The sequence below is a fragment of the Theropithecus gelada genome, chromosome 8, assembly GCF_003255815.1.
Source record: "Theropithecus gelada isolate Dixy chromosome 8, Tgel_1.0, whole genome shotgun sequence".
Taxonomy (NCBI): domain Eukaryota; kingdom Metazoa; phylum Chordata; class Mammalia; order Primates; family Cercopithecidae; genus Theropithecus; species Theropithecus gelada.
In genome coordinates, this window is record NC_037676.1 from 37,852,458 (window position 1) to 37,867,682 (window position 15,225).

The window sequence follows — 15,225 nt, forward strand, 5'->3', positions numbered from 1 at the left end:
GTGTTTCTAAAGCATTTAATATATTCTATCATTTGATAACCACAACAATGGTTATGATAAATATTATTCCTCTTTTCATTTTATACATGAGACGGTTTAGGCCTAGAGAGGTCTGATGGTTGCCAAAGGTCGCTCAGGTGGTTTGTGAGAGATGAAGGGTTATACCACAAGCCTTCTGGCTCCAGACTTCATGGACCCCTTGTTCTGTCTCTACAAAGGCATGCATTTTTACCTGTTCCATCTGCCCAGAATGACTTCTCCCAGCTTCATGTTCCTGATTCCTTTTCTTAGTTTATTATTTTTTATTTTTTTCGAGACAGGGTCTCTCTTACCCAGCCTGGAGTACAGTAGTGTGATTATAGCTCACTTCAGCCTCCAACTCCTGGGCTCAAGAGATTCTCCTACCTTGGCCTGTTGAGCAGCTATGTGCTACCACACCTGGCTATTTTTTTTTTTTTTTCCATTTTTAGTAGAGATGGGATCTCACTATGTTCCCCAGGCTGGTCTTGAACTCCTGGGCTCAAGTGACCCTCCTGCCTTGGCCTCCCAAAGTACTGGGATTACAGGTGTGAGGCCCCAGACCTGGCCCCCAGCTCCTGTTCACCCTCCAGGTTGCCGTTTGAGTGTCTCCCTGCCTCCTCCTCTGGAGACCTCCCTGCCCACTCCGTTTCCAGCAGGTCCCCTGCTGTGCGCTGCCTCAGCTCCCTTGATCTTCTTTGTGCCACTCACCACCACTTGTAATTACTCTGTTTTATGTATTTTTTTGTCATTCCCCCTACTAGCACGTAAGTGCCATGAGGGTGGGGACCCACGTGTGTTTTGCTGACACTTTATCTTTGGTTTCTAGCCAGGGAAGGGCTGGCTCATAAGTAGGTGCTCAAGAAATTCCTGGAGTCAGTTTGTATCTGTTGGGGGAGGGCGTTGCTGGCGGAGACGCTCATATTCAGATTTGGACTGCGGAAGGCCTGGGGAGGACATGCAAGTCTGACTGTAATTTGGCACATTAGCTTTTCTCACGGCACCCCCATTCTGCTTTGGGCTCCCCATGTTTCCTAAACGTTCTGTTCCCCATTGACTGTTGCTGCCGCTCTCCCCAGGTACCCAAAGGTGGGGGCCTACCCATGACCACTGAAGTTCTCAAGAGCTTAGCAGCTCCTCCAGCCCTGGAGAAGAAGCCACAGGTGGCCTACAAGACAGAGATCATCGGAGGGGTGGTGGTCCACACACCCATCAGCCAGGTGAGGGGCCTGACTGGGGCTGCGGGGGGAGTGGGGGTGTAGAAGTGTCCATGGTGTGCCCGTGATGTGCTTGGAGCACTGTACTGGGGAAAAGGAGGGTGGGAGTTGGAGGGGAGCTGGTGCCAGTGGAGCCATCAGGGAAGTACAGGGCATGTTACAGCCCCATTGGTGGGTGTTAGTGACAGCATTGCAGAAGTGAAGGCCACTGCATCTTGAAGCCGAATGGCCTGTGCAGTTCTCTGCTGGACACAGGAGACACAGAAGATGAGGGTTTGTGAAACCCGTAGGAAATGGGATAGAGGAAGGCAAACAAGGCTGGAAACCAGCCCGGTGTCCCTCCTGGTTCACATTCTCTGTCCTTCCCTTTCTCCTGGGTCGGCCCAACCTCCCTGATGCTGGTTCTGTGAAAGTACCCGGTAAAGTGCATGACAGAGCAAAGGAAAGTTTTATTTTCCTGTTTTAATTATTTATATTTATGTAAGTTTTTTTTTTTTTTCTGAGATGGGGTGTCACTCTGTCACCCAGGCTGAAGTGCAGATACACATAATCACGACTCACTGCAGCCTGCGCCTCCTAGGCTCATGCAATCCTCCTACCTCAGCCTTCCCAGGCTCAAGTGATCCTGCCACCTCATCTGGGGCTACAGGCATGAGCCCCCGTGCCTGGCTAATGTTTTTTTATTTTTTGGTGGAGATGGGGTTTTGCCATGTTGCTATTTAATTTTTTAGACACGGTCTCACTCTGTTGCCCAGACTGAAGTGCAGTGGTGCAATCATGGCTCATTGCAGCGTCAGACTCCTGGGCTCAAGCCATCCCCCCATCTCTGCTTCCTGAGTAGCTGGGACTACACGCCTGGGTAATTCTTTTTTTTAATTTTTAAATTTTAAAATGAAAATTAAACAAAAAATTTAAAACAGTTTTTAATTTTTTTGCAGAGACTGGGGCTCACTGTGTTGCCCAGGCTGGTCTAGAACTCCTGGGCTCAAGCGATCCTCCTGCCTTGGCCTCCCAAAGTGTTGGGATCACAGGCATGAGCCACTGTGCCCACCATTTATTTCTTCTTTAACTTAGGGCAAAGAGGCCAGAGATTCAGGCAGGGGGAGGTGGATGGGGCTATGGCTGCATAGAGGCAGGGAGGCGCTGATCCTGACACTGTTTCCTTGCAGAATGGTGGGGATGGGCAGGAAGGGAGTGAGCCTGGGTCCCACGCCATCCTTCGAAGGTCTCAGAGTTACATCCCCACGTCAGGCTGCCGTGCTTCCACCGGGCCTCCCCTCATTAAGAGTGGTTACTGCGTGAAGCAAGGGAATGTGGTGAGTGTCAGCACAGGGGCTAAACTGGGGTTCTGGTGACTCCTCAGAACCAGTAGCTGTAGACATAGCAGAGGTGAGAGGAGATTGACAGGAGGTGCCTCAGTCCTCCATGGAGCCTCCACCTTTGAGGGTTGACCATTGGCTGACCACTGGGGTCTGACCATTGGCCCCCGCCTGTCAGAGGTGTCAAGCCTGATATGAAGAAGCCCTTTCCCCTGCTGAATGTGGGGGCCGGATTTCTAGGGGGCTGGGTCTCTGGGAGCTTAGCATGAGAACACCCTCCACAATGCTGGGCACCTCTTGCTAATGTTCTGCCTTTTATTTTGTTATTACAGCGGAAGAGCTGGAAACGTCGCTTCTTTGCACTTGATGACTTTACCATCTGCTACTTCAAGTGTGAGCAGGTTTGTAGTAGCTTTGCTGCCCTGCTGAGAGGTCATGGAAACTAAGAGGTGCACAGATGCACACCCACAGGAGAGTGTGCATGAGTGGAGATGTGGGCACACAAAGACTTCAAAGGCACCTCTGTCTTATCTCCATCAATTCTGTGCACACATCTTTACAGTGACAGTAAGTGTCCTCTCAGCAGTGAGTTGCTGTGTGGTCAGAATCACAGCTACACAGCATCTTCTTAGATTTGTTTTGTCTTTTTTCTTGTTTTTGGAGACGTGGTCTTTCTCTGTCACCTGTCACCCAGGCTGGAGCACAGTGGTGGATTTTTTGTAGAGACAGGGTTTCACGATGTTGCCCAGGCTGGTCTTGAACTCCCGGCCTCAATCCGTCCTCCAGCCTTGGCCTTCCAAAGTCCTGGTAGTACAGGCAGCAGCCACTCTGCCCAGCCAGATTTTTTTTTCTCTTGCTGATTATTTTGAGACCGGATTATTTGTCAACCTGATTTTAGCCAGCCATCTCTGAGAAAGGGGTATTTGTCAGCTGGTCTTGGTCATGATATGTGACAGGCAGCCTCACTTACCTGTCTTTCTGTTCTTTCCACCAGGACCGAGAACCACTGCGCACTATATTTCTTAAGGATGTTCTCAAGACCCATGAATGTCTAGTCAAGTCTGGGTAATTGTGTCTGTTTTTTCTCTTCTGATCCAAACTTCCATTTGTCCCCTTAAATCTCCCTTTACCACCCTTCAGAGACTCTATGCAAGAGTCATGAGCTTCCAAGAGCCAGGCAGAGGAGCCTAACAAACACCTTGTGACTGACTCACTGCATCCAAGCTAACACGGGGAGAAGACCGCCCTGGGCACATTTGCCCTCTTCCCATACCTTACTCTGGCTCCTAAGCAGATAGGCCCATATAATAGTTTCTGGTGGGCAAAAAGAAAGCATATAGAAACAAAGAGTGGGGCTCCAAAGCTTCTCAGGTATTAGGATTAAGTGCTCAATTCCTAGCAGAACTCAGGCTCAGAGGAGAGACCCGGCCTCTAGGTCATTCACCTCAGTGCTTCTGGTCAGATCACTGTACCAGTGCCTCTTCCCTGACCTTCTTATGCCTTTTCTCCTCCTTTTGACCCTGATGTCCCATTAACACAGGTGATTCATAGCATCTCTGTGTTACTCCCACTGGGAAAGAAGAACAGGTATTTTAAAGGGATTCCTCTGTCCTCTAGGAAATAGTTACCTTCCAGGTGTCGCATTACATAGGATGAGTTTGGGACTTGGCAAGGGATCTCCCAGGTCCAACGCCAAATACAGATGCCTATAGAACTAATCTTTAGAGACCCCAAGGGTATTGGGGCATCCAGAAACCCTCTTTCTGGCCACCAATCTGCAGTCTTTAGAGACTGGGTGTTTGTGTCCCTCCATCTCACGGCTTGTGCAAGCAGAACCGTCAGATATCATCAGGAAAGCTGTTCACAGCAGGCCGACTCTTCTCCCATGAAGGCACAAACAGTCTTGCATGAAAACAACGTGCTGTGTGACCCAAGAAGGCAGAGACAGAAGCATTCTCCTAAGTCTTGCGAATGGCAGTTGCAGAGTACAGTAGACTGGGGAGGTTCCCAGTGACTATTTATAATTCAGGAAAGTAGCTCTACATGGAAATTCCAGAAGTATGGCTCCAGAAGTAGGCAGAGGAAAGATTGGGCATGATGAGATCCTTGATTGTACCTGACCGTGGAGGGTCCTTGCAGATGTGAGACCACCTGGGCACACGGGGGAAGCTTAGAGAACCATAAGAAACTTAGGGTTAAATTCTAAGAGTGCCTTGAACTTTCCCGAATTCTCTGACTCTGCCAGAGTCACACTAAACTGAGTTAAAGCAGTCAGGGACTAGCAGGGAAGGAGGTCCTTGGGGCTCCGCAGCTTCCATGCCTGTTAAACTGCTTGGCTTCCCTGGAACCCAGTCCAGGGGTTTAGGACATCTTGATAATCAATGAATATTTTTTCAGGTGAATTGAATTGAGTTGAAAGGCTCCATGTAGCCTGGTGCTGTTTTAAAAAAATATATATATATCTTTTTAGGCCAGGCCTGGTGGCTCACAGCCACCATCCCAGCGCTTTGGGAGGCCCAGGTGGGTGGATCGTCTGAGGCCAGGAGATTGAGACAAGCCTGGCCAACATAGCAAAACCTCGTCTCTACTAAAAATACAAAAAGCCAGCCAGTTGTGGTGGTGGATGCCTGTCATCCCGGCTACTCGGGAAGCTGAGGCAGGAGAATCGCTTGAACCTGAGAGGCAGAGGTTGCAGTGAGCCGAGATTGTACCATTGCACTCCAGCCTGGGCAACAAGAGTGAAACTCTATCTCAAAAAAAAAAAAAATACACACACACACACACACACACACACACACACACACACATATATACATACACATACACACACATATTTTAAATTTTTTAAAATTTCAGGAGTTTTTGGGGAACAGGTGGTGTTTGGTTGCATGGAAAAGTTCTTCAGTGGTGATTTCTGAGATTGTGGTGCACCCGTCCACAGCAGTGTCCCTGGTGCCCAATGCATAGTCTTTTATCCCTCGCCCCCTCCCTCCCTTCCCACCCTGAGAAGTAGATGTGAAAGGAGTGGGGATTTCCCACCTGCTTTTCTTTCACCTCCTCAGTAGTTGTTTATGTGACTTTACTGGCTATGCATGAGTAGAATTTGAAAGGTTAAGACATTTTAGCCAGAAAGAAGCATTTTTTATTCAGAAACTTGAAATGTGCTTCAAGTGACTATTCTGTGACACACGTTATGCTGGATGCCTTCTGTACTTTATAACTAACTGGTTTTTGTAGTGACCAGCCTGATCAAGGGGGTCCTCTCATTTATCTCGGTTTTATACTTGGGGTCACAAAGGCTCCCCAAGGTTTTTACAACATTTTCAAACATCTCTTCCCTACATGTAGTCAGGATTCACTCAAGGTCTGTCTGGCCCCTGTCCTGTTGTTCTTGCTCATGGCTCTCTGGTCTCATGCACTCCTTTGCCCAGGTACCTGTGGCACTGGCCGAACCCCTGCCATTTTCTTGCAGGCTTTCTCATTCATGAAGCCGACCCCACCTGTGATCAGTCCTTTCCAAATCTTGGCATGTAACACACAATCTAGCATCTGATGCTACAGTTTTGCTTCCTTATGTTCTTTTTTTTTTTTTTTTGAGATAAAGTCTTGCTCTGTCCCCCAGGCTGGAGTGCAGTGGTGCAATCTCAGTTCACTGCAGCCTCTGCCTCCCAGGCTCTGGTGATCCTCCTCACCTCAGCCTCCTAAGTAGTTGGGACTATAGATGTGTGCCACCACACCCAACTCAGTTTTGTATTTTTTTTGTAGAGACAAGGTTCACCATGTTGCCCAGGCTGGCCTAGAGCTCAAGTGATTTGCCCACGTTGGCCACCCAAATGCTGGGATTATAGGCGTAAGCCACCACACCTGGCCCTTATGTTCTTTCTTTGGGTAGGAATTAGATCTTTTACTCCTTATGTACTCCCCACAGTGGCTGGGGACATACGTGGCAGCATTTAACAATGGGAAATAACTTGGGCTGCTTTGAGGTTTGTCACTGAGCATCAGCTACTCCCTGCCCTCTTCCTTGCAGAAGTCAGGATTTCTTTTCCAAAACGCACCCCCAGCAGTGTCCCCTGAAGGAGTGCTCTGAAGTCATCTCCTCTCCCCTTGCTTTCCTCCTCCTTAGCTCTTTGTCTCCTGGGCCCCACACAGTGAGGCAAGGAGCAGGAGCTGAGTGAAGTTGATGGGGCTGCAGTGTGGATGGAGGAGACAGTATAGGGAGTGGAGAGTTGGCTTCCTCAGGAGAGGCCAATGGCAGTGGAGTAATTAAAAGCACAAGCTCACCGGGTTCGGTGGCTCATGCCTGTAATCCCAGGACTTTGGGAAGCTGGGGCAGGCAGATTGCTTGAACTCAGGAGTTCAAGACCAGCCTGAGCAACATGGAAACACCATGTCTCTATGACAAACACAAAAATTACCCAGGAGTGGTGGCATGTGCCTGTAGTCCCAGTGAGCCATGATTGCACCACTGTACTCCAGCCTGGGCAACAGAGCGAGACTCTGTCTCAAAAAAATAAATAAATAAATAAAGCAGAGACTCTGGAGTCAGACCTGGGTTCCAAATCTCTGGTAACTTGGAGGAGTCATTTAAGCTCTGACTCTGAGTGTGGGTCTGGGTTTCCTTATCTGTAAAATGGGGGAAGTCTTAAGTGCCCCCCAGGGCTGTTGTGGAGATTAGATGAAATAATCTGCAAAAAAGCACCCGAAACGGTGCTTCCCACAAAGCACCTCATACACCTTAGAGGGAAGGAGGGAGGCAGGAAAGAAGGAAACTGTAGGAGATGGTGGTGGGGGGGTTGGATATTAGGCAGGAGGTTTTGGAGGGAAAGGAGCTTGTTAGAACTGCTGGTGGGAGAGGGGCCTGGGGAGGGTCCATCTGGATGGCAAAGCCTCCTGAGACCCTCTGGGAAATGAAGCTAGAGGCAACCCCTGGAGTGTTTTTCAAGGCAGGAGCTGAAGGAAGAATGGCTTGGAACCACCCCCCACCCATCTTCCTTTTTTATGGTAGAGGGCACTGGGGTCTTAACAGGACATATCAAGTCCTCTGTGTGTATGTCAGCACGCCATAACGTTCTTTCTCTTTCTCTGTGTAGTGATCTCCTAATGAGGGACAACCTGTTTGAAATAATAACAAGCTCCAGGACCTTCTACGTACAGGTAAAATGCTCCCTTCCAGAAGACTCCAGCGTTCCGTTTCTGTGAATGGTGCACTCATAGGCCCTGTCCTTTCCTTTGCTTTCTCTTTTCATTTGCTTGAAGTTTCTAGGCAGTAAATTTAGCCCCTGAGAGTCAGTCTGAGTCCCATTTCATCCTAAACAGGATGTTTGCCAAAAACTTCCCAACCATAAAATAATGAAAGCGGGTTGCGCCGCTCTACTGAGGAATGTGAGTGTGTACCAGTTGCTCTCAGCTGCTGGGCTCCAGCTAAGCAGAGAAAAGGAGAACTGGTCAGTGATTTCACTTCTCCTTTGGAGGGTATTTATAAGTCTTCGTCTGTGTGTGGACATCACTGTGTGCGGAAGGACAAAAGCACAGAGGGCCCTGTGCAGGCACCAGGTGCAGAGCCAGCTGCACAGAGGAAGCCATTGTTCAGGCTCTGATGGTTCACTTATCAGGAGCTTCTCCCCTCCACCCACAGCTCTGGAGTTCTCCCAACTCCTTCTAAAGTCATAGGAACTAGAAAGGCAGATTTCCAAGCAGGGACTAACTAGACAGGGCCAAGTCCTAACCCAGCCTGCCTAGCAGTACACAGAGAGTGCCTTGATTCACAGCCTCGTGGTGATGCTGGACTTTTAGTATTAAAACTGACATTTAAGGCTAGGCGTGGTGACTCAACACCTGGAATCCCAGCACTTTGGGAGCCTGAGGTGGGCGGATCACTTGAGGTCAGGAGTTTGAGACCAGCCTGGTCAACATGATGAAACCCTTTCTTTACTAAAAATACAAAAAAAATAGCTGGACGTGGTGGCATCTGTGTTCCCATATACTCAGGAGGCTGAGGCAGGAGAATTGCTTGAACCTGGGAGGCAGAGATTGCAGTGAGCCGAGTTCATACCACTGCACTCCAGCCTGGGTGACAGAGTGAGACTGTCTCAAAAAAAAAAAAAAAAAAAAAAGAACAGAAATAAAACACTGACAAGTAAGCAGGTTGGTTTTAGGTGGGGTTTCCCAACTAAAGCTTTTCGAGCTCCCGCGGCCCTTTCTTCTCTGCTGCGAGTGTCGCTCCCTGTTACGCAGCCTCCCTTCCCCGAGGGGCTGGTACCCTTTCCCATTTCTTGGGCAGCAATTCCTGTCACGACTCCTTCCTCCCGAGCCCGGCAGGCGTTTGAGTGACTTAGTCCTCTCGGAGCTACATGCATTTGGACAAGCACATGCCGTCCAGGAGGAGACAGCAGAGTAGGGGCCTGGGAGCGAACTGGAGCTGTGGAAAGGGCTGCCATGGGCATCAGAGCGACTAATTCACTAGCACCACTGCCACTCAGGGACAAGGTTTAACTTGTAGATGCACCACAAGTTTGTAGTTCTGACATTCAACAGATATTTGTAGAGCATCCTCAGAGGGCTGGGCATTTTTGTCTCAGGCGGGGGACACCAGGTTAAACAGAACAGATCCTGAACCCGAGAGAGAGAGAGAAAGAGAGAGAGAGAGAGAGAGAGAGCTCATCAAGTCCATAGGCAGTTAAACTGTGGCATGGTGCAGGGGAGGGAGTGTTGGGGGAGATGGAGCACAAGGGAGTTTGCAGACAGTGAAACGATTCTGTATGACACTGTAATGGTGGGCATGTGATGAAGAACTGTACAGCACAAAGAGTTGATCTAATGTATGCAAATTGAGAAAAAAATTTAGGAGGTCAAGTGACCCCAGCAGGAAATGCAGAATGTGACAGTAATGGAAATGTATTACAGGTCCTCCCTGAAGCAGGTAGGGGAATACAAAATAAAAAAGTGTGATAAGTTCTTCTGCCATTAGACTGAAACGTGAACCATAAGCAGGGCTCCTCACTCAGTCTTAGGCAGTCAGGGGAGGGTTCCTGAAGAAAGATACAGCTAAGCTCAGTCTGTTGGGGGGAAAAGTGGCCCAGGCAAAGGAAATAGCAGGTATTTTTTTAAAGCCTGGTAAGAAAAGGAGCATAGGGCAAAAAGGAGGCTGGACAGTTAGGCACGGAGGACCCTCATATGCCTTACTGAAGAGCTTGTATTTTATCGTTAGAATTAATGCCCTTAGAGGCCGGGCGCGGTGGCTCACGCCTGTAATCCCAGCACTTTGGGAGGCCCAGGCGGGTGGATCATGAGGTCAACAGATCAAGACCATCCTGGCCAACATGGTGAAACCCCTTCTCTATTAAAAATACAAAAATTAGCTGGGCGTGGTGGCGGGTGCCTATATTCCCAGCTACTTGGGAGGCTGAGGCAAGAGAATCGCTTGAACCCGGGAGGCGGAGCTTGCAGTGAGCCGAGATCACACCATTGCACTCCAGCCTGGGCGACACAGTGAGATGCTGTCTTAAAAAAAAAAAAAAAATTAATGCCCTTAGAGGTTAAACAGAGGGTGTGATCTGACCTGCCTTGCCATTAAAAAATATCGCTTGGGCAAGTTAATTAACTTCCAGAGCCTCTTTTCCTCATCTGTGAAACGGAGATGATGATCTTCAACCCCAGCCCTTTTAATGACACGCTGTCAAGGATTGCCTGGCCCTATGCAGTGTGGGGGACAGAGGAAAAAAGGCTAAGATAGGATGAGAGAGAACAGTTTGAAGGCATTTATTAATAATTTAGTGAGGGATAAAGGAAGCCTGAATGAGGGTAGATGGAGAAAAGTGGAAAATTTGAGAGATGTTAAAAAGGTATATTTTCTGGCACTTGAGAGTCGGTTGGATGAAGGGAGAGAGGGCAGGTGAGGAAAATGCCCGGATGTTTGGCCTGAGCCTCAGGGTGGCTCATGGCACCAGTCATTGTGACAGGAGCATGGGAGGAAACACAAGGTTAGCATGGGTGGTTCAGAGTTTACAGTGCCTGCTGGACATCCAAGGAGACGTGTTATGGAGACCATTGTGGATACACATTGCTTGGCGTGTTGCTGACACTAAATAAATATTTGTTAAGTGAATGATTGTGCTGGTTGAGTTCAGGAGAGAGCTTTGGACTGAAGACAGCAATTTGGGAAACATGAAACCCAACCAAAAAATGTTTCAAAGATAGTCTACATGAGTGTACGCACAGTTACCAGAAGATTCTAATCACCCTATCTTCCATTGCCTTCCACTTCCCACATTTCTGGGATAAGAGAACACTAGTGTGACACAGAATAAATAAACGAGAGGGAGGACAAATCTGTTCACAGCACCTAACTCAAAAACAATGGGAAGAGAAGATTATAGATTAAAAATCATTTAAAATATTTATCAATTCATTAAAAATAGCATCTATAAAACTGGGCACCATGGGATGCACCTGTAGTCCCAGCTACACGGGAGGCTGAGGCAGGAGGATCATTTGAGCACCGGAGTTTGAGGGTGCAGTGAGCTATGATCTCACCACTGCACTCTGGCCTGGGTGACAGATCAAGACCTTTCAAAGACCCTGTCTCAAAAAAAAAAAAAAAAAAAAGGCAATCGTAAACTCATTATAAGTTTGCAAAACAGATTTCGTGAAAAAATATATTTCTAAAAAATAGCAAGAATAGTATTGTTTTTACAGTTTTGCACATCTATCTTTAATGGCTGGCATAATAGAAGACAACAGGATTCTCCTATCTGCTTCTGCATTCTATCTGTGGCCATATGTTGTTTTGATTGCAGAATATGGAGAAAATCTGGCCTCACACAGATGTGTATTTGGAAAAAAAGGAATATTTTAATAGCCTTTTAAGATAATTGTGGATATTCTTTGATTCTATACCAAAACTTGACAAATGTTAATTTCTTAATGTTTAGGTGCAATGTAGAATCTGAAGCCATATCAAGAAATTTTTATACTCTTACATTAAAATCCATTGGTCAGTTTTGCACTTTGAATAGATACTTTTTATCCATGCATGGTTTTTAGCAGCATGTAGTGGTCATTTGGAAAGTAATGGTCTCACTGAAGTATGCAGATATTCAAAATGTTGACACATTTTATTATGTACTATCCAAAATCACATCATTAAGGTATCACCACTAATACCATTAACAGTCTTTGAGTGTAGAAAACTATTAAGCTCATGGAGGTAGCTGGAAGTTTTTTGAAATTCTAGTTTTTGCTTTGAAAGCTCAAAACTTACTCATTTTGGGGATAAAAATCTACCAAATACCTAACTCTGAATAAGTTTAACTGACAATTTGTATGTCAGTCATTTGTTCTAAGTAAGAATTGTGTTTTAGGCCAGGCACGGTGGCTCACGCCCTGTAATCCTGGGACTTCGGGAGGCCAAGGCGGGCAGATCACCCGAGGTTAGGAGTTTGAAATCAGCCTGGCCAACATAGTGAAACCCTGTCTCTACTAAAAATACAAAAATTAGCTGGGTGTGGTGGTGCACACCTGTAATCCCAGCTGCTCGGTAGGCTGAGGCAGGAGAATCGCTGGAACCCAGGAGGCGGAGGTTTCAGTGAGCCGAGATCACACCACTGCACTCCAGCCTGGGAAACAGAGTGAGACTCTGTCTCAATAAATAAATAAATAAATAAATAAATAAATAAATAAATAAAAATTGTGTTTCACACAACAGGTGAAAGAACATGACTGCTGGTAGAGTTTGGTCCTAAGGTGCTGGCAGCTTTACCCACCGTGCCAAAGTGTCCTTCTGACCTGCTCCCCAAGGTTATGCTCAGTAAATCTGCCAGAAAAAAACCGTTCATCTTGAGTATCTAAGAGAGCTAGACCAAAGAGCAGGCAGATCGTGGTGGAGAAGACTCCCTAGGCAGAAGAGAAAGACTTGGGTTAGATTCTAACCACTTAGGTATTGGTCGTTTAACTGTTTAACTCAGATGTCACATTTATGTATAATTTGTACCCTGTGATTTCTCACACTGTAGTAGTCTTGTCTGTTAACAAAAAGCTACCATTTTTTGGACACCTAGATGTCCCAGGCATAGTGCTAAGCAACTTACAGGTAGTATAAGTTAAAGTTTATCACTTTGTAGTATAAGTACTGTAGTAGTATAAGTACTATAAGTAGTATAATTTTATCACTTAAATCTCAGCCGTCTCTGAAATTATCTCCAGTTTACACACAGGAAAATGAAGGCTTTGAAGGTAAATTATTTGTGCAAGATCATAATAAATCCAGTGAATTATGGAACCAACTAGGAAGCACCAGGTGCTGGAGCAAGACTTGCCAACTTGGGTTGTTTACGAGCAGCCTGGTCCAGGCCTGGAGCAGTGGCTCACACCTCTAATCCCAGCACTTTGGGAGGCTAAAATGGAAAGATTGTTAGATCCCAGGAGTTCAACACCAGCCTGGGCAACCCAGTGAGACCCCCGTCTCTAAAAACAAACAAAAGTAAACCAAAAGAAAAGACAAAAATAAGAGCAGCCTGATTCAGAACCCATGATGAAGAGGGTGTGATCACAGACAACCAGGAAAGTCTGACTCTATTGGGAAAGACCAACTTGGCGTAACTGGGTGTCTTGGCAAATGGATCATGGTGACCAAAAATCCAAGATCTGGAAGTAACCAGGTGTCTAAGCAGGTAGAAAGGCCAGTGATTTCAGCAAGCTTGTCAGCAGGTAAACAGTTCTCAGTTCTGGGCAAAAGTTCAAAATCACATTTCAATTCTTGAGATACTAGGCAAGCAGAGGTCACCATTTCCCCATTTCCCATTCATAGAAGGTCAAGGGAATTAGGCAGTTTATCAAAAGGGAAATTAATTATTCAAAATGAGAAATGTGGTGCAAACTGGGCTTAGCTTGGCATAAGCCCCATTGTTGGAACTAGGGTGCTATGTCAGGACAAGGGTAGCAATATGTGGACTCAAGTGAGTTGCAGAGTGTTGCATTAGAGCTCTTTGGATACTACTGTTTAATTTAGACTACGGGGTGAATGATGTCACCTAGAACTATGTAGTGTGCAATCTACACAACCATATGCGGCAGGGCTGTGTCAGAGATAGGATTAATTCTTGGGAAAGGAGGGCTGCAGAGGTGGAGAATAGAATGAAGGAGGAGTTGCCTAAAAATTTTGGATAGCAGCAATGGCAGTAACCAGAGGTAGATATGGAAGCCTTTATGGCCTCTAGAATTCATTGCTTCAAACCATTGTATCTATTATAGTGCTGGGTTTATGTTAGATGGTCAATAGAATCTCACTGAACTGCAATAAAACTACAGGCTGCAACGACTCATTTTAATACCCTCTGTCCCACTCATCTCAAAAACTGCCCTCAAGGACAGAAACCCTACTTTTTCTTTTGAACCAAGCTCCAGAAACAGGTGCACACACATAAGCATACCAGGAAGAGATGAAGCTATGACCTTGGTGCTTCCTTTTTTGTTTTACTGAGTTTAAAGCATGTTTTTAGTCTCATGGTAATTCATCATGGGTGTGTAGACTTCAGCTATGATTTTTTTTTTTTTTAAACCTCTGGTTCATGAAGCTACTTTGTGATGTGGTTTTAAGATTTTGATGAAAGCTAAGCACAGGCTTTCCATAAAAATAGATATGTACATAACCATAATTTTTGCATACAATTTTGAAGTTTTTTTGAGTTTTTGTTTCTCATGAATCCCAGTTCTTGAAACTACTAGGAGAGATTTATAGGCCAGGCCTGGCGGCTCATGCCTGTAATCCCAGCACTTTGGGAGGCTGAGGCAGAAGGATGGCTTGAGGCCAGGATACGCTGCTCCAAAAAAAATTAAAAAATTTAAAAAAAGGTTGTAATTATCTCAATAAAATAATATTGTTTCTTCTCATATGGAATTAATTGCAATATCTGATTTTCTTTTTGAGCAGTATTTTAAAATATCATTTATTTGGGGGTAGCGTTTATCTTCATGGCTGAGTTACTATGTAGGTTATCTGACCAAAAAATGTTCTTAAGAAGGAATTAGAGAATTAGGGAAGAAATATAACTAGTAAACAATTTCCATCTTCACTAATTACTAAATGTTTTAAGAAAGAGATTTAATTATTTTACCTATCATATTAGCAAAGATTTAAAAAATTATAATATTTAATTCTAGCAAGAGGGCATGTAACAAAAATGTTGGCAAATGAAATATATATTATTGGCCAGAAATCCCTCTGGCCGGATGTAACAAGAGATTTAAAAGGGTGTGAATTCTTTAATTTAGTAATTGCCTTGGGAGCTGAGGATTCCTAAATATTCCTAAATATGGAAAAAGCTTTATCCCCAAAGATGTGAGTAGCAGCATTATTTATATAAGAGGAGAATAGGGAATATTCAAAATATATTTTAGAGCAGGGATCCCCAACCCCTGGGCTGTGGACTGGTACTGGTCCATGGCCTGTTAGGAACCCGACCGCACAGCAGGAGGTGAGCAGTAGGAGAGCAAACATTATCGCCTGAGTTCCGCCTCCTGTCGGATCAGCAGCGGCATTAAATTCTCATAGGACTGTGAACCCTCTTGTGAATTGTGCATTTGAGGGATCTAGGTTGTGCACTTCCTATGAGAATATAATGCCTGATGATCTGAGGTGGAACAGTTTCATCCTGCAACCACCCGTCATCCCC

The 15,225-nt window shown here is 45.9% G+C and overlaps 1 protein-coding gene across 1 annotated transcript in view; it reads left to right on the top strand.

Moving 5' to 3' along the window:
* The window catches only part of PLEKHA2 (pleckstrin homology domain containing A2), a 71,714-nt gene that overhangs the window by 49,120 nt on the left and 7,369 nt on the right, over positions 1-15,225 (top strand). The window contains exons 6-10 of the mRNA XM_025393703.1: positions 1,098-1,238; positions 2,405-2,551; positions 2,887-2,955; positions 3,549-3,619; positions 7,648-7,711. Of these exons, the coding sequence (XP_025249488.1) occupies positions 1,098-1,238; positions 2,405-2,551; positions 2,887-2,955; positions 3,549-3,619; positions 7,648-7,711 (492 nt within the window). The remainder of the gene's footprint in view (positions 1-1,097; positions 1,239-2,404; positions 2,552-2,886; positions 2,956-3,548; positions 3,620-7,647; positions 7,712-15,225) is intronic.